This window comes from Phacochoerus africanus, chromosome 10, assembly GCF_016906955.1.
Source record: "Phacochoerus africanus isolate WHEZ1 chromosome 10, ROS_Pafr_v1, whole genome shotgun sequence".
Classification (NCBI taxonomy): Eukaryota; Metazoa; Chordata; class Mammalia; order Artiodactyla; family Suidae; genus Phacochoerus; species Phacochoerus africanus.
The window spans coordinates 79,104,074-79,130,842 of NC_062553.1; the positions used below are offsets into that span (position 1 = coordinate 79,104,074).

Consider the following 26,769-nt stretch of genomic DNA (forward strand, 5'->3'; position numbering starts at 1 on the left):
AGTCTGCTGTAACATGTCCTGGCTTCCATGGTATAAATATTTCCATTGTGAGTGATTTTAGCCTACCAAAGGCTTAACATCTGGATTGCAAAAGTTTAAAGCATTTAACAATTGGCTCTTAAAAGCTGGTACAAGTCAGCTGCAGCACACCACTGGCAGCAGAATGAAAAGAAGTTTCGGTAGTGGAAAGACCCTGAGAAGGAGCAGGAATTGACTTATGGTTCTGAAAGGAAACCATCATGGCTGTAGTGTAAAGACAGAGAGAATAAGGATAGTGATGTGAGACTATGTGAGAGAGCTGGCTAAGAATCAGATGATACCTTGTAGGTAATGGCAAGGAACTGGAGTCGTTGATTGGTTTTAAAAGTGAATGTTATGATCTGATTTCCATTTTGGAAAAGAGATGTTGATAGATGATTAACAAGAACCTACAGTGTAGCTCAGGGAAATCACTTAATAGTTCATAATAACGTATATGAGAAAAAAAAGAATGGATACACACACATATGTATGACAATTCACTTTGCTTTACATCTGAAACTAATACAACATTGTAAGTCAACCATGCACAATAAAATTAAAAAAAAAAAAAGAGAAGATATGTTGACCTGTCTGTATAGTCTGGTGTAAATAGAGGCTAGAGGGAAAACAGGAGACTGATTAGAAAGCTATTTTTCAGTCCAGGAGAAAGAAAATGTTGGCTTAGAATGAGTTATTGTTCACCACATATCCACCATCTTCCTCCTCCTCTTGTCTCATACTCTTTGGTCTGCCATGCAAAGATTGTGCATCAGGTAGCTGGCACCCCTCCGGCTTGGCCCATCTAAGCTAGCTGCCTCACAGCCTGAAGCAGAGCCGCTCTGATCAAGCCAAAGGACTGTGAGCAAGAAACATCTCAACCTCTAATCCACTGAGTTCTGGCTTTGTTTCTTTTGCAGCCTTTCTTGTGACAGTTGTGGTGGTGTTAGTGAAATTAGAGGGAAATGGGCAAGTTGGAGATGTATTTTAGTGATAGATAATGAGTTTCTGGTTTGAGTGGGTGGCTCTGGTGATGTCATTTACTGACACAAGAAAAATAAGAAAGAAGTGTTTGGAAGAGAAAATCAAGAGTTCTACTAATACATTTGAAATACTTATTAACACGTGACTTCACATGTAAGATGATGTATATGTGAGTCTGAAATTTTGAGGACAGGAATGACTTGGAGGATAAAGTTTTAGAGTCCCTGGTGTATGGATGTATTTGCCCGAAGAACTGGATGTCATCTCCTAAGGAACAAGTGATGCTAACACAGACAGAAGGGCTTAAGATAAAGGCCCAAGGCACTCCTTGTTTCAGAGGTCTGAGAGAAGAAGAGTCAGCAAAGGAGATTGAAAATGCGCAGCCCCGTGTTCAGAGTCCAAACACAAGGAGAGCATGTTGTCAAACACTCCCTTCACAAGAGAGACAGCATGGTCACTGTGCACTGCTGATCTGTCCCGTGCCGGTGCTATCTTGGAAGTCCTTGTATCCTTGAGAAAAGTGGTGACTGTGCAAGCTGGATTTCCAGTGGGCTCAAGAGTAAATGGGGTGAGGAGGTGCTCACTGCATGTGTAGACAACCAGTTTAAACATTTTGGTACAAAGCAAAGAGAAACTGAACAGTAGAACAAGAGAAGTCTTTGTTTTGTTTCAAAGTGTTAGCAGTGATGGTAGTTGGTGTGAATGGTAATCAAAGTTAAAACCTTTTATTTAACCTTGGTCCATTCTTTTACCTATCCCACTTACTATTTATTTCAAATCTCTGCTACTCTCCTGGAGACCCTTATTAAACTTCTGTCCTCTCCTCTCAATAAATGACCTCACTTACTTTATGGATAAAATAAAGGTCTTGATGGTGAACTTGCTGAAAATTTATTAATAACCACTTAAAACCTTATCTACCTTCTTCTTTTAGAAGAAAATGCCTATTTTCTCCAGATCATGGCTAAATTCTATCCCACCCCTTCTCTTCTCCGCCAGGAACCTACCTCATATCTTACATGTTCTTTGCTTGATTCTCTGTGTCCACCTTCTCCTTTTCATTATATATAAGCATCCTAAGTCTCAACCATCTTAAAAATAAATGGCACCAAAACATTCTTTCTCAAACTTATGTCCCGGTACTTAAGTATTTTCTATCTCTTTCTCTTCAAACCACGTATCTTTAAAAGAGAGTCTACATTTATTATCTCCAGTAACTTTATTCCTTCAAAGCAGTGGAATCTTGCTTCTGCTTCCAACTTTCCATTGCATTGTTCACCAGTAACTTCTCAATTCCAAAACTAAAGGATGCATTTTATTCCTTGTCTTAAATTGATGAGATAATAGAAGTAAAACTTTCATAGCATCGCAATTGGGATTACTCTTTTTTGTGTGTAATTACTTAATTTTCTAGAATATAGCCGTCATAATCCCCAGGTTATTTTTTTTTTTCATTCCTGATGCCTGTCACATTATAGGCATTTGGAAAATATCCATTGAATGAATGATTGAGTAAGTGGATGATGGGTAATAATACAGTCCTTGTCCTCAAGAGACCATGAAAGAGTTCACAATTTAGTGAGGAATTGGCATTCTGTATAACACACATGTTGCTGGAAATTCCAACAGTAGAAAAATCATATGACTCCACCCAGCCCACACACTGGAATGTGAAATGTCAGTAAATTGCAATCTGTCATTCTCGACTAATGAATCTGTGTATAAATTTAAAACGTTGTTTTAAATTTTATTATAATTACTTCATATGAAATTGAAAGGAACTTAAATAGTAGGTTTTAAAAAGAAGGGTGAAAAAAGTATTTTATAATTGCTCAATATAAAAAAACTCTAAACTCTCATTTTTTGAATGAAAAGGGTCTGGATTTAGCCTAAGTATACATGTTCATAGTATCATTAAGTCTCTTTGTAGAGGAGACCTTAATACTCTTCCAGCCCAACTATTTTCATGGTATGACATCCTGTCTATAATGTTCCCTGGAAAGTTCCTGTCCATCTCTACCAGGAGACACCTGTGATGGGAAACATACCTCTTTTATGGTATTGATTTTCTGAATTAAAACTAAATTCTAGAACGCTAGTTCCTAGTAACTTTTATTATTCCAGTCTCACTGTTTAGGATAGGTTGCTTTTAGCCACCTGGATTAGAGTTCCTGTTTTTTTTTTTTTTTTTTTTGTGGTTGTTCTTTTTGTGGAAGGTGGAGGAACTTTATAAATGTCAGGGGAGAAGTGGGAATCAGTTAAAGATGGAATGTATATAGATTCTATCATATTTAAAAAATTGAAAGAAATTAATCCATGTCACTAGCAAACAAAGTAGTAGTCTCAAAAATTCTAGGTAGCTGAATAAGAGATGTTAAACATTTTATTGATTTATTCATGTAACAAATGTTTGATGAACATGTTAGATATTATAATGAGATGCTAAGGATTCAAGGGCAATACATCCCTGGGGACATCATCACAGAGTTTACAGAAAATAAGGGCTAAGTACACAATGGTTGTTACAAATTGCTCCAGTGTTAAGGTAAACCAAATAGTGTCCCCTGAGTTGAGTCTTGAAATGTGAATGAGTAGCAAAATGGGCTTTCCTTCACTCACCACGTTTTTACAGCTCACCCGAGAATAATCCACAGTGAGAAAACAAAACAAAACAACAAATCTAATGAGATATTTGGGGGAGAGCCCTGCAGTGTCTGCATATCTCTGGTGGCCTTGAGCTTTCATCTTCATTTTCATCTTCATTTTCATTGGACCTTGCATGAGCCAGCCTCGGAGGAAATGCCTATGGTACATGCCAGATGGTGAGTCAGGCCAGAGACTCCCCCAAATCTAAGAGCCCCCCCTAAAGGGTGAGGCCATCAATGAAAGACTGAACCAGAAAAATAAAAAAAGCCTTGCTTTTTGTAAGAGGGCAGTGGTAGAGAAACCTAACTGTCTCAGCCTTGCTCTGAGAGAAGAGAAAAAAAGAAGTTTCCTCTTATAATTCATAACCACGAACAAGATCACCTGGTATTGAATCAGAATCCATATTACTGGTATCTCAAAAATTCATAAGTGAGAAATTAGTTTAATGGTAGTATGAGTTGAAAGTTCCTTCAGTTGCCTGGAGGAAAAACAAATTATTTCTTGAAGAATAGATCTTAATCTCAGTAAATAATTCACATTCCTATGGAATATGAGTTTACAATTTGAAAATATCCCCAGATGCATAAAGAAATGAGTCACTATGAGTGAGAAACTTAGCCTTCTAGCTCTCCCAAAATGAAATTAGATTTATAAAGACCAAAGAGATTAGAACTGTTTGATACAGAATAGAAAATAAATGCTTAATATGTTTAAAAATTAGAGGTATGGAAGTATGAATGATCTAGAGATTATAAAAATGTTCGGGAAAATTTGATAAAGAACTAAAGTAACTTCTAGAAATAAATATGTAAAATTTAAATAAGAAATAGTAAGTTTTAAAATGCAGATTTAATAGAGCTGAAGATAGACTAGATAAAGTAGAAATGATATCTTGAGAAATTTAGAAAATAAAGCACAAAGAGAGGGAAAATATCAAAGTGAAGAGCCCTAGAGAGTATAGTGAAACTTTTAACATAAATATAACCAGAATTCTCCAATTAGGAAACACTAGAGAATGGAGAGAAAAGTAATTTTAGAAGGTATAATGACTACTGCTTCTTGGAGACCTTATTCCACATTTGGGCCAGAGAAGGGGCAAAGTGAATCTATAATTCTTACCAGGACAAAAAAGAAGGAATGGTCAGTGACTAATAGAGATATGTCAAAATGATAAAGAAACTGGCTGATTTTGGCTTTATGAACATCAAAAAGAATCATGATGGAAATAGATTATAAAACAGTGAGTTTAAAAAAAAAAGAATATGTTTCAGGGAGTTCCCATTGTGGCTCAGCAGTAATGAACCTGACTAGTATCCATGAGGATGCAGGTTTGATCCCTGGCCTCTCCCAGTGGGTTAAGGATCTATCGTTGCCATGAGCTGTGGTCTATGTCTACAGACACAGCTCGGATCCTGTGTTGCTGTGGCTGTGGCATAGGCCTGCAGCTGCACCTCCAATTCGACTCCTAGCCTGGGAACTTCCATATGCCGCAAGTGTGGCCCTAGAAAAAGAATATGTTTGAAAAAGGAGGAAGAAGGAAGAAGAGAGGAAAATCCTTTACAGATTAATGTTAATTTATAAGTTATAGAATTACAAATAACATTGTTTTGCCATTACCAGTGTAATGACTGATTTAGGCAAAAGTTATTACTGGATGCTAAAACCTTTTTTTATGAAAGGTGGTTGGGGAACAGCCAAAGTATCATCCAGAAATTACTAATAGAGGGAGAAATGTACCTTTATAATGGAAATATTTGGCAGTTACAATCTTAATCAGATGATCACAGTAAAGCATCACCTTTTGATGAGATGTAATAGGAAGGACACCATATCATATATGTACTATTTCTGTCAAAAATATTTAATTTCAATCTAGTCATAAAGAAGCAATCAGAAGAGTCCGAAATGCCTTCAAGAATATCTTTGTTGAAAAGATGAAAAGGGGTAGAAGTTCAGTGCGGTTCAGTTGAAAGACAATGCAAGCCACAAATGTAATTTAAAATTTCCTGGTGGCCATATTAAAAAAGGTAAAGAGAAACAGATGAAATTAACTTCAATGATATATCTTATTTAATTTAGTATATGAAAATATTATTATTTAAACATTTAATTAATATAAATTTATTTGGATTTGGGGGAGGTAAACCCTGGAAATTCAGAATCCATTTTAAACTTATAGCACATCTTAATTTAGAGTAGTCATATTTTAAGTACTCAGTAAGTATACTGGTGGTCATGTAATTAGTCCTGGCATTTCTTTTTTTTTTTTTTTTTCAGGGCCCCAGTTGTGGCATATGGAAGTTCCCAGGCTAGGGATCAAATTGGAGCTGTAGCTACCAGCCGATGCCACAGGCGCAGCAATGCAGGATCCAAGCCACTTCTGTGACTTATGCCACACCTCATGACAATGCTGGATTCTTAACTCACTTAACGGGACCAGGGATGGATGGAACTTGCTTCTTCATGGATACTAGTTGGGTTTGTTACTGCTGAGCTACAAAGGGAACTCCAGCCATGGCATTTCTAGGTTAAAAATAGATCTCAGAAATGTATATAATCTTTGATTAGAACCCCGACTGAAAAAAAATCACTAGAAAAGATGTTTTGGGTACAATTAGGGGAATTTGTGTATGGATACACATTAGATAGTCTTATTGTGTGAATGTTAATGTCTTGGTTGGATGTCGTGAATGTATAGGAGGTGATTGTTCTTAGGAGCTACGTGATGAAGTATTTAGGAGTGAAATGTACTGATTGCAACTTACTTTCAAACGGCCCAGCGACAAACAACTTATGTATACACATATATTTATATATTTGTGTATGCATATACATATATTAGGCTACAGAGTATTTGATTTAAACAACTAAATTAAGAAGCTTAGTTTATTAGATGAATACAGAATAGTAAGAGGATATGCATTTTCAGACAAGTATGGAACATTATGAAAATTGACTACACGCTGGTCTGTAGAGTAGGAGTCAGTAAATTTTAAAGAATTTGGAATTATAGAAATCATGTTTTCTAATTACTGTAAAATTAAATTTTAAAGTAATAAAAATAATTAAAAATCCCATTATTTGGAAATCAGGGATTTTTTTATGGAAAATATGGATGATGGCTTGGAGGGTATCATGGTTAGAGGCAGGAATCCAAGTGAGGAAGCCGTTCATGTTTCAGAGGAGAGATAATAAAGATCTATGTGAAGCAGTATGAGTGGGAAAGGAAGGATGAGATTTGATGACTGATTGTACGAGGAGGCTGAGGAAGAGTGAGTAGCAGAAGTGACTTCTGGGCTTGTGGATGGATGGCAGTATCATTAATTGTGAGAGGGACGTATGGATTGGGATGTCTGTGGGATATGCATATGGAGATAGTTGGTTATTCAGATTTGGCGCTTGAGAATGGTCTGAGCAAGATATATAGATTTCGTGAGGCATCCACATTTAAATGATAAATTATAGCCATGAGAATGGACCAGATCATTCAAATAAAGGGTGAGAAGGCAGCCAAGGAGAGAGCTGTGGGGCATAAACAACAGCTGGAGGTGGTTAAAGCAAAATGAGCTCATGAAGGAGACAGATGGAATAGTCAGAAGTGAAGAAAGTTGAGTGGATGATAGATTCCAGGTGAATGAGTGATTGATTCAGCTGAACTTTGAAGGAAGCATGGTAGATAGTGTTAAAGACTTAAATCCTTCGTTGGAGGTTCTAATGCCTTATGTTCCATTTTTTAAATTTCATAGCAAGACCCATAAATATTCATCACTTTACCTGCATTTTCTTCTCCCAGCCTCCCTGTCTTTTATTTTATTTTATTTTGCTTTATTTTATTCTATTTTATTATTTTTGGCTGCTTCCACAGTATCTAGAAGTTCCCGGGCCAGGGATTGAATCTAAACCACAGCTGTGATCTATGCCATCACTGTGGCAACACAGCTTCCTTAACCCACTGCACCAGGCTAGGGGTTAAATCTGAGCCGCCGCAGAAACAACGCCAGATCCTTAACCTTCTATGCTACAGTGGGAACTCCTCTAATTACTTAAACTAGAAGTGATTTATAATCTGTGTTCCAGAACTGAAATTCTAGAGTTTGGTATAACTGATTTAGAAACTAGATTTTACATAAGGGAACAATTATGAGCTCAGAGATGTTATAATTTGCCCAAAGTTATATAGTAAATTTTGTTCCCCATCTAAAGGTTTATCTCAACTAATCAGAAGTAATAGGGGATTTTCATATGCTTTAATTACCTTTCTAGAAATCTTTAACTCCATACTACTTTTTTTTTTTTTTAGGGTATAACTGCACTTATTTTCTATTTTGAATGTAGTACTAACATGATTTATTTAAATGGTAGTGTAGAGGCTTTTAGTTTAGCAATTAAATGGATTATACCCAACATTTTTAACATTTTTTTTTCAAAATGGGCATATCTTTTGCATTATTAATTATTACAGTGGCGCAAGGTTAGTTCCTCTAGTATCATGAAATATGATCATCCATTTACAGCCATTAGCACACTTAGCATATGGCAAATATTTTAAAATGTTTCTGTTTTTAAGACTCAAATTTATAAATTCTCTCTTCTTCGCCTTACTATGATATTTCTCAATTTACCATACATCTTTATATAAAATGTGTCTTTTGAGGTCTATAGTCGCCCTCCAAAGTAAGCCTGGAAGAAATGATCCTCTTTGCATAATTAGGCGGCTGAGCCCCCCTGGGCCTTGTGCGGGATGGTAGAGCTGCATGAAGAAGGATGACTTTACAGTCAGAGGGATATAGGTGTGAGCTCTGCTTCTGTACCTTTTAACTTAAAAGACCTTGGGTAAACTGCTTTCCTGATGTATAAAAGGAATAATCATGATACTTCACCAAAACCCCCCAAAACAGTCTTGAGGTTTAAATGTGGGATTAATTCACAGGAAATGCTACCTAACACCCCTGATATAAATAGTCAATAAGTATTAGCATTCTATTTTCCATTTCTCTGTATTTTTTATATTCTCTGTTATACATTTTAAATCTGTTTGTAATGCTGTGACTGTTTTGTTTGTTAGCACGGACACACCAACTAGTTTGTAAATATTTTCTAAAACAGCGGGTTTAACCCCCTGTGTTCCCTGTATCTTTAATATCTTTTTAATATACCTGTGCTGTAGATACATGACTTAATATTTTGTCAGAGTGTTTCAAACTATGTTAGTCCCAGTATCTGTACAAAATAGAAAGTAATAGTTATTTTAAAATATTTGCATAAGTTTCTTTTTAGACTCTAAGAACTAGATTTTTTGTAAAGCATAATCTGTCTTTTCTGGACTTTAGTCTTTCTATCAAATGGAGGAGATTTCTGGAGCACTCAGTAATCCTATTTACATTAATTTATGATCGCTAAATTATTTTTAAATGGCTGGTTCTCCTATAAAAGCTAAGCCTTATGGAGATAAGGGTGATAATAATGCTGATATGTATAAACAAGGCTGTTTATATTCATTGGTATGTGCAGTATTCTTGCAGACATTTCTCTGGGAGCCATCTCCTTTCTGATATATGCAGTTCATTTACTCTATATTTTCAGTCCTAATTTTTAGTAATTGAAAAACATCTGAGGAGCGTGGGGTGAAAAAAAGCCACTCAAATGTGTTTTTAGAGTGTTTTCACGTTAGTAATTTTTTTGAAAAGTATTATACCTCTTGTTATTAAAAAATCTGTGATTTGCAATTTAATTCAAAAATACACTTAGAACTTGAAAACTGATAGTAAACAATTGAAGCCTTTCTTTTCTTTCGGATTCCAGAACAAGTTAAACTGGGTAAAGTAGTGACTGATATTGAATCAGTAAGTAAAAAAATGGAGAAAGAAAAGCAGCAGCACCATGGAAAGTCCAGGTAATGTGTAATTGGCTAACCTGTAGAAAACATACACTTTTCTTCTCCTTTGCCAGTATTTCTTGACCGATTGTCATGGTTTCGCCAGTCTGTTAACACCCCATGCAAGAGGCAAATTTATCCTTCTGCTTGAGTACCTCAGAGCATATCAATTATCAAAATTTTTAGTTTTCAGTTCAATTAACTTTTGAACTGGAGGATGTCTGAGTAGTTAAGCAAACCATCTGGGTTTTACAGTGCATAAGCTCAAATCCAATTTGTGGCTTTCTTGAGAAAAATGCCATATTTTATGGTAATATTACATAAGCTTAGAATTTTAATAACTCATCTGCAGCAATTATGGAGCAGAGTTAAGTTATAATTTTTTCTTTCTTAATGTAATAATTTAAAGTTAGGCTTTTACTAACAGAAGGTGAGGCTGATCCTACAGAGTATAGTTTGAAGGCAAGAATTTTGAGCATGGCTTCTGCTTTCCAAAGGTGTCTGGAGATGGGTCCATTACTTTACGGAATTGTAAACTAAATAGCAGGATCAGCTTTAAGGTAACATAAAAGTATTGTGTACATAATTGTTGGTCCTAAAGCTACACATAGAACCTGTAAGGCCTTTCAGTGCATTTTGTAGGAACATTTACACTTGTAGATATAAATACTGCTCTGTTAAAATGTACTTTTCAATGGCTTATTTTACATTAATTTGCTATATAACAGTCGGAAATTTGGGGTAATTGGCACAGTTACGAATAATAGAAATTTGAGAAAAATGTTGCCATGGCTATAAAGAATGTCCTGGATCTTCCAACATGTATTCTGCAAACTGTGCTTAGCACTACAAGTTTCATGTTCTGAAGTAATTGGCTTAAATGTAAAGATACTGGAATTTGGAAGAATGGTCTAACTGCTGTTTTACCATGATAAGAGAAGATATTCATAATGAAAGAAAAGAAATGATTGGAAATTTACCAGTTAAAAAAAAGGTTCTTTCTGCCTTTAAAGTTAACCTAAGACCCAGGTTAGTCTAGCAGAGTGTTAGCTGTTAAAAGAGTAGTTAGTACAGCAATGTAACCAACCAGTTTAGAATTTTAGGTAAACTTTAAAACTAGAAAAGTAAACTAAATAGACTTGAAAAACTACCATTTTTTCCTTTTTTTTTTTTTTTTTAATGGCTGCACCTGTGGCTTATGGAGTTTCTCAGGCTAGGGCCCTAAGTGGAGCTTCAGCTGTTGGCCTACACCAGAGCCTCAACAATGCAGGATCTGAGTTGCATCTGTGACCTACACTACAGCTCACAGAAATGCTGGATCTTTAACCCACTGAGTGAGGCTAGTGATGGAACCTGCAACCTCATGGTTCCGAGTCGGGTTTGTCTCCACTGCGCTACAACGGGAACTCCCCCATTTTCAGTATGTTTAGATGGGGCTTGTAATCCAAGGAAGAATAAGAATTATTTAGGGACAATTGGAGCACTCATTAGTAATAAATCTGATCAGGTTTAATAGTGTGTCTTTCTCAAGAGAAATTGAGTATGCAGGAGATTTATTTCCCAAAGAGTCATCCCTTCTGCAACTGGTGAAAGATAAAGGTCTCTTGACGCCTTAATATTCCTTTTTTTTTGGGGGGGGGGGTCTTTTTCTCTTCTTAGGTCTGTACCCGCAGCATATGAAAGTTCCCACGCTAGGGGTCTAATTGGAGCTATAGCTGCCTGCCTATGCCACAGCCACAGCAATACCATGTCCAAGCTGCATCTGCCACCTACACCACAGCTCATGGCAATGCCAGATCCTTAACCCATTGAGTGAGGCCAGGGATCTCGAACCTGCAAACTCATGGTTCCTAGTCGGATTAGTTTCTGCTGAGCCACGACAGGAACTCCCCCTTAATATTCTATTTTTAATGAAAACCTGTCCTGCTTAATGAGGAAGATCAACATCCTTTGAAATTAAGAGCAAGTACTTACTGTTCCAGTGACAGCCTGGGGCACATTAAGCCTGAGCCTCGGTCACCAAGGCTGTCTTGTCTTTACTTATAGCTAGCTAGCTTATGGTGGTAACTTGTTTCCTCCTCAAGCAGATAGCTTCATTTCATAAATGTTAGAAGTGTGATAGGAATGCAAAAGGAAAGACATGTGTTTTTGGACATGATAACTTCGGGTTTTAGAAAACCTGTGCTTAACTAGGCAAATAAAATGTCATTGGACATTATTGAAGTCTAGTTCACTACCTAAGGAACATAAGCAACAGAAAGGAAAAATACAGGGGAGTTCCTGTTGTGGCACAGTGGTTAACGAATCCGATGAGGAACCATGAGGTTGCGGGTTCGGTCCCTGCCCTTGCTCAGTGGGTTACCGATCTGGCGTTGCCGTGAGCTGTGGTGTAGGTTGCAGACGCGGCTCGGATCCCGCGTTGCTGTGGCTCTGGCGTAGGCCGGTGGCTACAGCTCTGATTGGACCCCTAGCCTGGGAACCTCCATATACCGCGGGAGCGGCCTAAAGAAATGGCAAAAAGACAAAAAAAAAAAAAAAAAAGAAAGGAAAATACAATCAGTCAGGAAATCTGGAAGGTGATTGTTAACAATGCAGGGAAGGCTCTGGGACTAATGAGCATGAATTGCCCAACTCCCTGAGATTCTGGGAAGGTTTCTATTCAAGACAGACCCCTGTGAGAGGAGTTACACAAAAGCTATTTACAATTCTCCTGAAGATGCCCTGGAAAACACTAATTTTTAAGGTGAAGCATAATAGTTTTAGGTAGACCATAAAAATATTGGCCTAACAAGAGAAATTTTCTCGGAAAATACATGAAGAAATATGAAATGTATGATTTCTTCCTTTCCCCAAATTTCTCTAGTTTGACTTACAGAGGCAAACAAAATTGAATACTTCCGCATTCCGAAATTTGAGAAAGTTCTTCATTCTTTGAATTCTGGTTTCAAAGATTAATTATCATACTTTACATATTATTTTTGATGACAATAATAATAAATGTGAGTGCATTCTAAATGTTAATTTTACATCAGGGTAATTTATTTACTATGCACTTACTTGTTACAGCTGGTTTTTGAGTTGATAGGGTATGGTACATTTAGAGATATGTTGACTGCAAAGCTATGAATGCATTCTGTATGTCAGACAAGTCAGCCTGGCTTTCCTCCTCTAATTCTGTGATCAGTGAGTGTCTTGTGTGTTACATGGCAATTTGTATTCAGGTTATTCTGATCAATTTAATAACAGAATGAGGATATTATAAAATAATGATAGAATCCCTCATGGCAGTTCACATTTGTGTTGAAACAACTCTGGCATTTTATCTTAATGTTTGTATGATGTTTTGCATAAGCAGACAAATTGTAGTATAATTCTATTGGAATCTTTGATTAATAGGAAATTGCTGAAAAGTGCAATTAATAGTTCTAATCTGGAGATTTAGGTACTAACCAGGAACCAGTTACAAGGAAGCAAAGCAAACTACAACTGTGTATCTTGGCCCCATTCTTGGTGGCATATAAATAAAATTCCAGAATTCCAAATGGAGTTTTGCAAAGTTGCTTACATACTCAAATCTCTCTCATATTTTCCCTTGATGATATGATTTTGTCATATAAGGCATACCTCAGTTCTTTGGCAATTACATAAGCATGACCACATGAGTGACAGCTGGACTAATGAACTCTAGAAGTCACTCGTTTATTTACTATTTAGTAAGCACCTGCCGTATGTCTAAAATTGAGCTCTAAACAGGAATTCACAGACTTCCTTCATAGAACCTAGATTTTTGATGGGAAGAATGTTTTAAAATCCTAAAAATTTATATAACATTTGGACTAGCAATTCCATTTTTAGGCCAAAATAATAGTTTGCATGTTTGTACACTTTCAAAGTAATGTATTAACAATATATTATTAAGTGTGAAAAATAAGCTAAAAAGTTCATGTACATTTACGTACACCTAAACATAGAGAAGATGTGGAGGATATTACACGTTCATCATGGCAAATGGTATCAGTATAAAGTGCAGTATTAAGGAGGCTACATAGTTCCCACTGCCTGGGTTTAAATCCTGGCTCCAATCATTTCTAGCTGGAGTCTTCTGTACACTACTTAACCCCTAAATCTCTTAGTTTCTTCATTTATAAGATGGGTAAAATAATAGTAAACACTCGGAGGTTTGTTGTGAGGATTAAATGCAGTAAGACACACACAGGGCTTATAATAGTGCTGAGCTCATAGGAAGTATTTAAGGTTTTGCAGTTACTACTCCAATACTAGGGTAGTGAAGTAGGGGTGATTTTTATTGTCTTGCTTATTTACGTCTTCTAAAGTTTCTGTATGGTAACTGTTTTCTGATTCAGCTGACTTGGATGAAGCTTTCCAAGTCGTGATAGAAAAATGTCTCATTTCAGATCCTTGCAAAACAGAAGAAATAGGTATATGCTGTGTGTTGATTTTTATGATTTTTGTTGGAGTTTTTCTTTCAGAGAGCAAATGTTCCTATGTTATCCACGCTCAGAGCCAGAAGAAATTGGCATTAATTTGCCTTCATAAATATTTATAGAGGGCCTACTATGTGCTCCTTAACTCTGCAGTGAGAACACTGAGGATCCAGTAGTTGTAGTCTCTGTCAATAAGAGGCAGGTGGGCTTCTCTGAGTGATTAGCATCTAATCCTGTAACATTGGACTTGGAAGTTTGGATTACAAAATAGAGACTGTTAAAGCACTGGAAACTCTAACTCATGTTTTGGAAACAGAATGTTGGACTCATTATGTGCTTTCCCCATCACCAGCCTTGGCCTGCCCTTACGACCCATGACCTCCTCTTCCATGGGGCTTCTGAAGGAAAATGGTGAGTCCCACGGCTTAAGGGTGGTAGCAACACAGTGATTTTCATTACCTTGAATTCATTAAAAATGCAAAGTCGAACAGCTAGTATTGAACAGTCATTTCCTTTAAGTGTCATTTCAAATATCGCGTCACAAGATAGAGATTTCAGAAACAACCATATCACTGATTTTCAGCTCCTTTATTTGAACTTGAGAGTTTGGATTTTTTTTTTTTTTTAATGTGGGTAAATAGCGAAGGTTTTAGGAAATTACAAGGATAAATTCTTATAATTTTAAAAGTTCCTCTGGAGTTGTTTTAAAAAAACATGTAATTCTTTGAAAGGTGATGTAGATGACCCTCTAAAATCCCTTAAGTGTGATGGGGCACCTTTCTGGGACTTGGTCAGCTACATGAAGACCTAGGGGGCTATTGATTCAAATAAACTATTTTGTAGTTCTCCTCCTTTGTAACTTGTTACCCATGGTCTTGAGCTTCAGGCTGTCATTAAGGGAAAACTCTTCTTGTAGAGTGGGACTTTGATTGATGTTTGGAATACATTTTTGAAAATTTGCAGCATAAACTCCTCCTTGTGTTCTCCAGGCACTCTTGCTTAAAATTTCCTTTATCCAACTACAGTTTTTACTTGTTTGGATTATTACCAAAGGAATTTAAGCATCAGTTGGAGGCTCATCGGACACATTTTTATTAATCCAACCAATATTCACCTCAATTGTTAATAATTGTGAATATAATGTCACAATCTTGAACACACGCAACAGGTCTGCCTCAAGTTTTTTGGCTATTATGTTGGTCCATAGCTTAAAGTCTTTTAAAGCTTGATCAGATAATTTGAGGCCCAAGGGTAGTAGAATAATATATGGTCTCAATTGAGCCTGGAATTAAATATGTATAGCAGAGGTAAGTGCTGTCAGAAATTCCTCATGTGGTATAGGATCCACTGGGTGAAATATTTTTAATAGATAGCTGTCTTGAAATCTGATAACCCTGCAAGCTGAGGTTTATAGCCCTTAACTATTACATTATAAAAAAGGTGGTTTAGCTTAAAACTAAAGCGACATCAATGAAAGTGCTGCATTAGTGAAAGTTCTGCTAATTGTGTGACACTTAGAGTTTACTCAGGATCATCCCAGGAGTTGATAAAAGCCTCCATTTTCAAATACCATCCACCTCACATAAATCGTATGTGTCTTCCCTTCATGGAGGAGTGTATCAGCCCATAGAAGGGTTCGGCAGTTCCCACAGCATATGTCTCAAAGTAGAAATTGTAAGTCTCCTTTTTCCATCTACATGGAACATACTATACGAGGGCTTGGCCACTGTTTATTTAGTGCTAAAAAAAGATTGAAAAATTTCTTGTCAAATTTTTGCTGAGAGAATCCCAGTTACTAGCTACAGACTAGTGTGAAAATGTGAGTGGAAGGCTTGGAGAATGAGCAGTACCTACATGATATGTTTTGAGATTTGCTAAAGGTTCTGTCTGCAAAAATGTTCTGCTAAAATATCTGTAATATTTGCTAATGGAACCATAACTTCATGGAAGCTAAAGAATCCCTGTACTTAGCAGAGAGACTGGCACATATTGGGCATTAACAAACATTTGTTAAGTGAATGAATGAGTGAAGATAAAAGGAGAAGCTACTCAAATGGAATATACCCCTATATGTATCTCGGTGTCTGTTTCTGCACAGCAGGCTGACACTTGAAAACTGCTAAAAGGAGGAGTTCCCGTCGTGGCGCAGTGGTTAACGAATCCGACTAGGAACCATGAGGTTGCGGGTTCGGTCCCTGCCCTTGCTCAGTGGGTTACCGATCTGGCGTTGCCGTGAGCTGTGGTGTAGGTTGCAGACGCGGCTCGGATCCCGCGTTGCTGTGGCTCTGGCATAGGCCAGTGGCTACAGCTCCAATTCAACCCCTAGCCTGGGAACCTCCATATGCCGCGGGAGCGGCCCAAGAAATAGCAACAACAACAACAACAAAAAAGACAAAAGACAAAAAAAAAAGAAAACTGCTAAAAGGAAAAATAATTTTGGAAAGTAAAATACATTAATAACAACCATGAATATAGAAATGCAAAAGAATAGCACTGGACACTGTCTCGGTACAGTTCTTGTTTAGAACGATCATAGCCTTGTAGGCTGCACAGGTACCATAAAAATAAGTAAAATATTATACCATTTATATGCTTTAAAACCAAAATGTTGAGCAGATTATTAGTTTTATGATATGTCTCTCAGTACTCATAAACATCATGGGCAGTTTAAAGGCTGAACATGCTGAAAGTGTAAAAAATTGCAATAAAAATCATTATTTCCAAATGCTACCGGGTAGCTATTGTTTTTTTCTTAAAATGAAATGTATTTTTAATCAAATGTGAATGAGAATTTCATCACTGCTTTGTTGTATGTGAAGCTTTTGTTTTAAGCTAAACTACTTTTTTATAATTGCAACATTTATTTTAATAAGGACAGAAATATCTGAAGGCCTGTGGCTGGAGACTTGTTTTGTGTCAACTATTAGTAAAATGTGAAAAGATGTTGATTTTCTTTTTGAATGACCTAGATGTGGTCCTCGCTTTGTGTTTTGGGTGAAAAATAATGAATTTTTTTATGCTTATCAATTATTTGGTTCATTTTAAGGCTGTAGTCTGAAAATTTGCACAACCAAGCCTTTTTCCCACACATTATTGTAACTGTTTAGTTCAGTAAGTTACAACTTCACCAAATGTCTGAAACAGTCACTAAAGTCTCTTGAATAATAGAATGTTGCTTACATTTGGGAGAATGTAGATCTGTGGTTTTCTCTGGAGTGTGTGATAGTGTACTTTGCAGTTGAAGTTGCCCATTTTTTTTTTTTTTTTAAGGATAGCTAAATTATTCTTATTAAAAGAAAAAGAGTTCCCATTGTGGCTCAGTGGTTAATGAACCTGACTAGCATCCATGAGGACACCAGTTTAATCCCTGGCCTCACTCATTGGGTTAAGGATCTGGCATTGCCATGAGCTGTGGTGTAGGCTGCAGATGCGGCTTGGATCAGGCATTGCTGTGGTTGTGGTGTAGGCCAGTGGCTACAGCTCCGATTCAGCCTCTAGCCCAGGAACCTCCATATGCCGTGGGTTCAGCCCTAAAAAGACAAAAAAAGAAAAAAGAACAAAAAGAAAAAGGGAAGGGAATTAGAACATAGGAATTAAGACGAAGTCATGACTTTTATCTATTTGACATATATATTATATATTGTGTATAATAATGTATAATGTCAAATGATACCGTTCATTACCTCTCCTTCCTACGATGATTGATTTTTATCCATTCTCTCATATCTTTAAGAATTTAGCCCCTGGATCCTTGTAACTTTCTCTAGCACTAATCTTACAATAACTCTGTGATTTTGGTATCCAAATAAATAACCCTGCTGACTCATTAGCTTCTCAGTTCCTTAAATTCTTTTCCTCCAGTGGTTTTGCTGTTTGTCATACTAAATGTATATTCTCTGATTATGGTCTAGAGACCTTTGAAATATTTCCAAAATCTCACATTGAAGAGCACCGCCAGTCAAGCAGACTACCTTCTAAACTCTAACATTTCTTATTTTTACTCTGGGGACCCCCAAAGTATCGTGATCAGTTTTCGAATTTTTTTCTCTAGTTGTACTCATTCTCTTGATTCTACTGTGATGTTATCCAGTCCGTAGCTTTAACTATCCTTTATATGAAGTTGACTCCAAATTTATATCTCCTACCTGGCTGTTCTCCTCAACTCCAGCTCACATTCAGATGTTTAATTAGTATTTCTGTCTGGGTTTTTAATGGGCATTTCAAATATAACATGTACAACTCATAAACTTTGTACATTTTGTTTCTACCTAGAAAGCTCTTTACCTTAGACATCTGAGCATCATTCCTTTACCAATTCTGGGCTTTGTCTGAATGCCTTCTTATCAGTGAGGCCATCCCTAACCAGCCTATTAATAACAGCAACTATTCCTCCTGGCCCCATTTACCAATCCTGCTTTATTTTTACCTCTTAACACTTAAGGCTTCAGGACATGTTGCCTATTTTACTTATCTAGCTTTTGTCTACTCCTCCTGCTGGAATGTGACCTCCAAGAATGAAGATAGTTTTGACTGATTCATTCATCAGTAAATCCCTTGGACCCAGAATCTTTCCTGGAACATAGGAAGTGCTTTTTTTTTTTTTTTTTTTTGGAAGAAAGAATGAAGATATTGTTTTATTTTCTAAAAGTGTGGTACCAATTTTCGTATTTATTTTTTCTAGTCAATAAAGAAAGTTACCTAATTTATTCAGATAAATATTGTCACCAGTGAGTTCAAATATGCTGTTTTTATTTTGAATGAGAAATTACAGCTGGGAAAAAAATACAGCTCTGTATGTGTATGTTTCTGAAAATATGATGAAAAACCATGTAAGGAAAGACTTCTGGATAAAGAACACCTGAAAATGCCAATTAAATATTAAAAAAAAAAACTTAAAACCTGGTTGAACTGCTACAAAAATAATAAAACCAGAAAATATAAGGAAGCCTGGTTCCACAGGGGTTTAATGTTTTTTTTTTTTTTTTCTTATTCCTGGCAGCCTGTAACTTTCCTAGTTAAACACACACAGCTGGCATCAATTTTCTTCCTCTTCCTATCTCTTTCTCTCTCTTCTCTCATCTGTCAGCATTTACTGTATCTGCATTTATTTATTGCCCAGCGTCAGGTATCTAGAATTAGATTAATAGAAATACTTGTTCCATGATGCATTATTGTCACTGGTCCATGGATTGCCCTCTTTAGTTAATTAGTTAATTAATTTGTTTTTTTTAGGGCTGCAACTGCAACATACGGAGGTTCCCAGGCTAGGGGTCCAATCAGAGCTGTAGTCACCGGCCCACACCACAGCCACAGCAACACTGGATCCTTAACCCACTGAGCGAGGCCAGGGATCAAACCTGCATCCTCATGTTTGCTAGTCAGATTCATTTCTGCTGAGCCACGACGGGAACTCCTAATTTACTTTTTGTATTATTTAGTATCACAATGAACAAGCAAAATCATCCCACAGCCAAGAGACTATAATATTGACAACTATCACCCTCTTGTGTACCTGTTACAAATCCTGTATGCCTTTGCCTCCACCCCAGATTTGGAGGAATTCTATTAAATTCTTGCTACTAATTCTTTGTTAGTGATAGTGTGGCTAGTCTTTTCACTTTCTTTAGGATGCCTTTGATAAACAAATAATATTGTTTTAAACACAATATTAAAATTTAGCAAAAATGCTATCCCATAGAAGGACTATGAAGTACTTTTAAGTTTGCTCTTCCTCTCTTTTTGAATTTCTTACCATCATTGTCCATTATTTCAGTTTTGTCTTTTTTTTTAAAGTTTACTCTCAAAGCCATGCCATAATTACCATTATATTATAAACACAATGTTTGTTTAGATTAATCTACCTCTAGATAGATTAAGAAATGAGAAAAACGTAGAGAATTTTAGGATGAAATATAGATGGACATGAAGTAGCCTTCCTTTTACTTAGGCCTTTTTAGAACTGTCTCAAGAATATTTTATGGTTTTCTGTGTATTCTTTTAAGATTTATTTCTATGCATTTGATGTTTTGATGCTACTTTAAATGGTATTTAAAATGTTATTTCACCCCAGTGCCTTTTCTGGAATATAGAAATACAGTTGATCTTTTTATTTGGACCTTATAACCTCATGGCTTTTATAAGTTAACTTACTAATTCTAGTAGTTTATCTGGTTTATTTGTTGATCATTTTAGACTTCCTATTTGCATAGTTTAACCATCAATCATGACAGATTTTTTTTCCTTTCCTTCCTATTCTAGAGCTTTTATTTATTTTTTCTTACCTTATTATATTGTTTAACACCCTGTGCACTGTGTAAAAAAGAAGTGGTGAGGAGCTTTCTTGTCTCATCTCCTATCTCAGAAGGAATTAAAATGTACAGTGTTTTGGACTCTACTAAAAAGTGCCTAGGTTGCTGAGGGCTTTTATCATGGATCTATATTGAATTTTATGAAATATTCTTTTTATCTCTGAAGATGATTACTTGATTTCTTATTCTTTTCATATGGTGAATTGTGATCATTTCATTGGTTTTCAGATGTTAAACTAATCTTCAATCCTGGAATAAAGCGCATATGAATTTAATTTGCTCATATTCTGTTGAGGGTTTTTCCATGTTATTGGTGAGAAAAATGGCCTGTAATTTTCCCTGTTTGTAATGTTCTTGTCAGGATTTGGTGTTGGGGTGATGACATTTTACAATGAGTTAGAAACTGTTTCTCCTTTTCCCATTGTTTGGAAGAGTTCATATAAGTTTGTGTTGTGTTTTTCTCAAATGTTGGAGGAAAATCCTAAGTGAAGCTCTCTGCCCTGGACATTGCTTTTATATGGAACTTTCAATTCACAGATTAAGTATCTTCAGTAAAATTAGGACTGATGAAACTGTTTTCAACTTCTTTTGATTTTAGTAAGTTATGTTTATAGTGATCTGTCTAAATTGTTGAAAGTATTACCATAAAGTTATCCTTAATGACATTTGTACTGCTGTCGTCTTTTTAATTTTTATTACTAATTCTTTAGGCTCTCTCTCGTTCTCTCTTGCCTTCCCTCCCTCTTTCTTTCTCTTTGGTTAGTTTTGCTAAAGGTCAGTCAACTTCATTGTTTTATTTATTTTTTAAACCAACTTTGTGCCAGTTTTCTCTATAGGACATTGCCTTCTAATCAATGAATTTCTGTTAATTGCTATATTTTCCTGATCTTCATGTTGATCCTCTCTGATAGAGCACTTTCTTTGAGACCCTAATATTTGTTTGATTTTACTTCAGCATTTGCTCATAACAATTAACATTTTCTAAATTGTATGATATTATCTAACTAGTGGGATGCAGTCTTCTCTCACTAAAATGAATGAGGTTTTTAGGACATTAGTCCTCCTTTAAACATAGTCAATAGTGTAGTAGACATATGGGATCTCAAAAAAAATGCTTTATAACTAGTTTTTGTTCCCCTGTGAAGATAACTTAAACAAAACCCTTATCATTAGACTCATATTAAGATCAATTACAAGGTGATTATTTTATACCAAGGTGATTACAAAAAAGATTTGAAAATATGAATTTAAGATATTTAAAGTATTTTCATTATTTTTTGCCACAATGGCCACTCTAAATTAAAAATAGATGTTTATAATAAATAGTGTAATAAATTTCTTTTTAATATAATAACATGCTAGTAATATTTTTCTTTTTATAAGTTGTCTTCTTGATTCTAATGAGATTTTTTAGGCATGGTCACTCTAACTTATCCCATCTTTCAGATGATGACACTAAATATTAAGAAGCTTGCAACTTACTCAAGTCTTACAAGTATCTGTCTTCTGATTTGTGGTCCATTTTCCATTTTAATGTTTTGCTTTATAGATGTTCGTATTGTCTTAGGGGTATCAACTGATATTTTGCTTCTTAACTGTGAAATTGAGATACTTTCAGGCTGTATTTCAAGGCAAAACAGAGTGATTCAATAGAGGATGGACTTATGAAATGAGTATTTTGTTGCATATGATTATGAACTAAAAGCTCAGGTAAATTTGTATAGTTTTTGAGAGTTGTGCTCCATCTGATTCCATACAGTCTAAATTTGGTGTTTCTTACTACTGTACATATTTGTGAAATTAGATTTTCAGGCAATCTTATAAGTTTATCAATGATGTTACTGCATCTGATACAATTTTAGAGTGTTAGCCTTTATGTTGAATTATAAATTAATTGTATTGCTATTTCTGTATGTAACAACATAATAGGAAAGATAGTTTTCTTGTATGATTCCCCACTGCTGACGTTAATAGAAATTTCATAGAAGCACAAGTGTTTTATTGTCGGAAAACACATCTTGCCTCATCTTCTTTAGGAAAATGTGAAAAATATTTTTAATGTACCAGATTCTAAACGATCAAAAATTTTCATGCTGAGAGAAATGCATGCTATGGTATTAAAAGTGTTCAGCAAATCTCTAGGAGATACTTGTGGGATGTAAAAAAAAAAAAAGCTATTTTCAATCCATTTCTTAAATCTGGGTATTTATATGTTTACTGTGTGCTCTGTCAGGAAAAGAAAAACGAGCAAGCTTTAGCTAATTTTACTTAGGCCAATTTTTAAAATTTCAAGAGAGATTGAATATGTTGTCAATAAATGTTGATGATGGGAAGAAGATGCATTCCATAGTGAATTACAGATATTTCTTCTTCTGACTTAATCCTGAAATATAGCTTATTCAAATATGAAATTTCTTATTCAAAATTGTCTTGAGATACAACCTGTAACAGATTGGCAATTTATTTATATATCCTGAAGTAAGATTGAGAGGACATCTTTAGGCCAGTGACGTACAATAGAAATGAAATTTGAGACATACTTATAATTTAAAATTTTCTAGTAGCCACTTTAAATATGAAAACGGATGAAATAAATATTAAGCACTTCTTATTTAGCCTAAAACATATGTACAAAATTTATCCTTTTAATATAATCCATATGAAAAATTAACATATTTTACAACCTTTTTTTTTTCCCACTTACTAAGGCTTTGAAATATGATGTATAATGTAACTCACAGCACATCTCACTTCATACTAGCCACATTTCAAGTGCTCATGGCCACATGTTACCATACTGACAGCACAGCCTTGGATTTGGGGCTACATCAGACTTCGGTCACTCATTTCTGCGGTAATACTTGACACATAGTAAATGGACAGTAAATGTTTAAAAAGAAAAGAACAAAAATGGAAGCAAAGAAAGGTAGTAGAAGTGTGCAGTCAGATAGAACCAGGTGTCACACCCACTTACTGGTCAGATGCCCTTGGTTAGGGTATTTACTCTTCCTAACCTCAATGTTCTTTTATAGGCATGAGATATTTGTATCTGCCTCTCAGAATTAATGTGAAAGAACTGAAAGTAACATAAATAGAGCACCTGCTTGGTTTCCTTCCATCCCATTTCCTTTCTGAAAGCTGAATTAAGCCATGTAGTAGATGACTTAATCTATTTGTATCTACTTTCATTAGATCTTATAAATTACCCCCACCAAACAGAATACATTTTTTTAAGTTACATGACAGTGAAAGGGAAGGAACTAGAATTCAAGAATAGGAGGTTCTTGGCATCAAAAATGTAGCCGAGGACCATTACATTAAAGTACTTAGCATACTGTGGAATTAATTGCCTTGATCTCAATTATAGATACTTAATTTCTGAAAGAGTCTTTAAACACTCAGGTCTACATTTAGTTATACGAACAATTTTGGGAAATAACTTTCAGATGGATAGCCAACGTATTCATTCATTCACTCATTCATTCAGTCTTTTTAGGGCTGCACCCATGGCATATGGAGGTTCCCAGGCTAGGGGTCTAATTGGAGCTGTTGCTGACTGCCTATACCAGAGCCACAGCAATGCCAGATCCGAGCCGTGTCTGTGATACACCATAGCTCACAGCAATGCCGGATCCTTAACCCACTGAGTGAGGCCAGGGATCGAACCCACAACCTCATGGCTCCTAGTTGGATTCGTTAACCACTGAGCCACGACAGGAACTCCACAGATAGCCAATTTAAAACATTAATGGCATAAACACTTCAGATCTCAGGCCTGACCCAGCCTCAGGGACTTGCAGAAGGAAATAAAGTTCTTTTCTTTTCTACACTCACACATGTGTATACACTGTATAGCATATATGCAGAAATATGCAGAAAACCCAAGTATGGTGTGGAGCTTGCATTGTGGGTGTGCAACTCTGGTCACATAGCACTTCGCCCTCAGAAGGGGGTCAGTGCTTGGGGGTTAATGCTCTGTGGTTGCCAGTACCTTTAAATATGTAGCTTGTAAGTGAGTCTGATAGAATGGAACGTGCACTAGAAGCTTGGAGCCTTGGTTCCCAGTTGCTTCCACCTCCTATCCCCCTCCTTGGCTCTGGAATGGGGTGTTGACCACCCACTTCCAGGTTCCAGTCCAGAGACTGCAGTCACTCTTTGCCCAGGGTTCGGATCTAGATGCAGGAGCAAGGAAGGTCCCAGGGGTGCAGGTCCCAGATGAGCCTGCACTTGTCCAGCCAGTGTCATCATGCTCAGTGGAGCACAGCATTAAATAGCAAATAAAACACACCATGACAGACTGTGAGAGACCGCTGAGTAAATAAAGACTTGGTATGATGTAATGAAGAATTATGAGGTTAACCCTGTGTGGGCCCTATACAGCTCATCAAATAGAACACTGTCAGTACCCAGTAGTCATCCATCCCACCTTTCCTCTTCCCACTTAGAACACTCTTATTCACCCGCCACAGTTAACCACTCGCTTTAGTTTTGTATTAACAATATCTGTGCTTTTCTGTTTCTGCAGTCCAGAGTGATGGTAAATTATTTGTACATATTTTAAAATTTTATATATATATTATATAGTACTGCATGTATTTGCTGTGCCTTACCTGTTTTGCTTAACATTTCTTGTAAAATTTGTCCATGCTGCTCCATACTGCTGTAGCTGGTTATTTCTCCTGCTGTACAGTATATTATTTTAGGAATAATCATGACATTTTTAGTCTGTTCCTGATGGACAGTGAGTGGTTTTCACTTTAGGACTGTTACGCACCATACTGTATATATCTCCTGGTGCACATGCGTAAGTGTTTCTCTAAGGTTTATACCAAGGAGAGAATTTTTTTGGTTCATGGGTTATGTCTATTTTCGACTTGTCAGTAATGCCAAACTGTATTACAAGATTGGTACTAATTTGCACTTACCCTTGCAGAGAATGAACGTTCCTATTGTTACAATCTCTTCAGCTCTTGGAATTTTTAAAACACACAGATTTGTTCCATTCAGTTGGGATTCAGTATTTTCAAAATTGTTTATTTTTAATTCGCATTTCTCTAGTTTTATGAGATTGAGCATTCATATCATGTAATTCTCAGCCATTTGGATTTCCTATTTTTTAAAATAATTTTTATTTTTTCCATTGTAGTTGGTTCCAGTGTTCTGTCAATCTACTGCACAGCAAAGTGACCCAGTCACACACACACACACACATATATATATACACATTCTCTTTCTCACACTATCCTCCATCATGTCCCATCACAAGTGACCGACATAGTTCCCTGTGTTACACAGCAGGACCCCAAGGCCCATCAACTGGATTTCCTGTTTCTAAAAATCTTGTTTCAGTTGCTTTTTCCCCCTAAGTTTCTTTTGAGTTGTCTATTTTTTTCTTATTGTAAAAATTCTTTATAAAATTTTATAAACTGTATCTTTGCTAATTGCATCTGTTAAAAATACTCCTCCAGCTCTTTGGCTTGTCTCATTATGGTATCTTTTGATAAATAGAAGTTCAATTTATCGGTGTTTCCTTTGACTATTTTTATATCTTGTCTTTAAAACATGAAATTCTCTGCTAACTAAAGGTCATTGAATTAATGTTAATTACCTTCTAAATTATTTCTTTTCCTATGTGTATGTTTAGGTTTTTAAGCATATTGGAATCAATTGTGCAAAATATGAAGGAAGGGTTCAGTTTTATTCTCTCCCCGTTTTCCCCCTCTCCCCCATCATAGAGACACTCAGTTGTCCTAGAAGTATTTAGGGAAAAGTTCCTCTCTACCCAGTGGTCTTCAGGGCCACCTCTGTCATATACTAAATATCCACTTATGCATAGGTGTTCTATGCTCTTTTTCTGGTTCATTGATCTGTTTGTTTGGCCTTGGAAGAATACTATACGCTTCTAGTTAGTATATGTTTATAATAAATTTTTGTCTAGTTTTCTGGTTGTTTGTGACCAGAGGCCAATTCCCTTAGCAGTTAGTATTTTGTAAGTAGAAGACATTCTTTCTTTACATATATCTGTGACTTCCTTCTGTGAACAGTAGTGGAATTTTATATATTTCTTCTTCTCTCTCCTCTCCTTCATCCATCACCAAATTTTGTTAGTTATATTTTTTCTCTTACTGTATACCTTATACTTTAAATATACCTATTTTGATTGTGTGATTTGATTATCTAATTCCAAATGGTACTTTCCCCCCTTGACTATAAACGATGTTGAAATCAGCTCCTGATGTCTTTTACCAACTTCTTTTTCCCTTTCAAAATTTCTGTTAGTTATTAATTATTGGTTGTGTCATCTAGGTTAGGATGAAAATCTTACTTCACACTCATTTTCCTTGCGTATTCTGTAGACTTTTCTCCACCACCTTCTAGCTTGGGGCTTTATTTCAATAGGCATATATTATTCTTTTTGACTGGCTATTCAAAGGATTCTTTATTTCTGAATTCTAATGCTTCTGGGATGTGTTTTGATGAGCATCAAACTGAG

At 36.0% G+C, this 26,769-nt stretch overlaps 1 protein-coding gene across 1 annotated transcript in view; it reads left to right on the forward strand.

Moving 5' to 3' along the window:
- Positions 1 to 26,769, forward strand: part of IQCM (IQ motif containing M) — a 333,482-nt gene that overhangs the window by 35,039 nt on the left and 271,674 nt on the right. Inside the window, 1 exon segment of the mRNA XM_053743531.1 lies at positions 9,451 to 9,541. Within this exon segment, the coding sequence (XP_053599506.1) occupies positions 9,451 to 9,541 (91 nt within the window).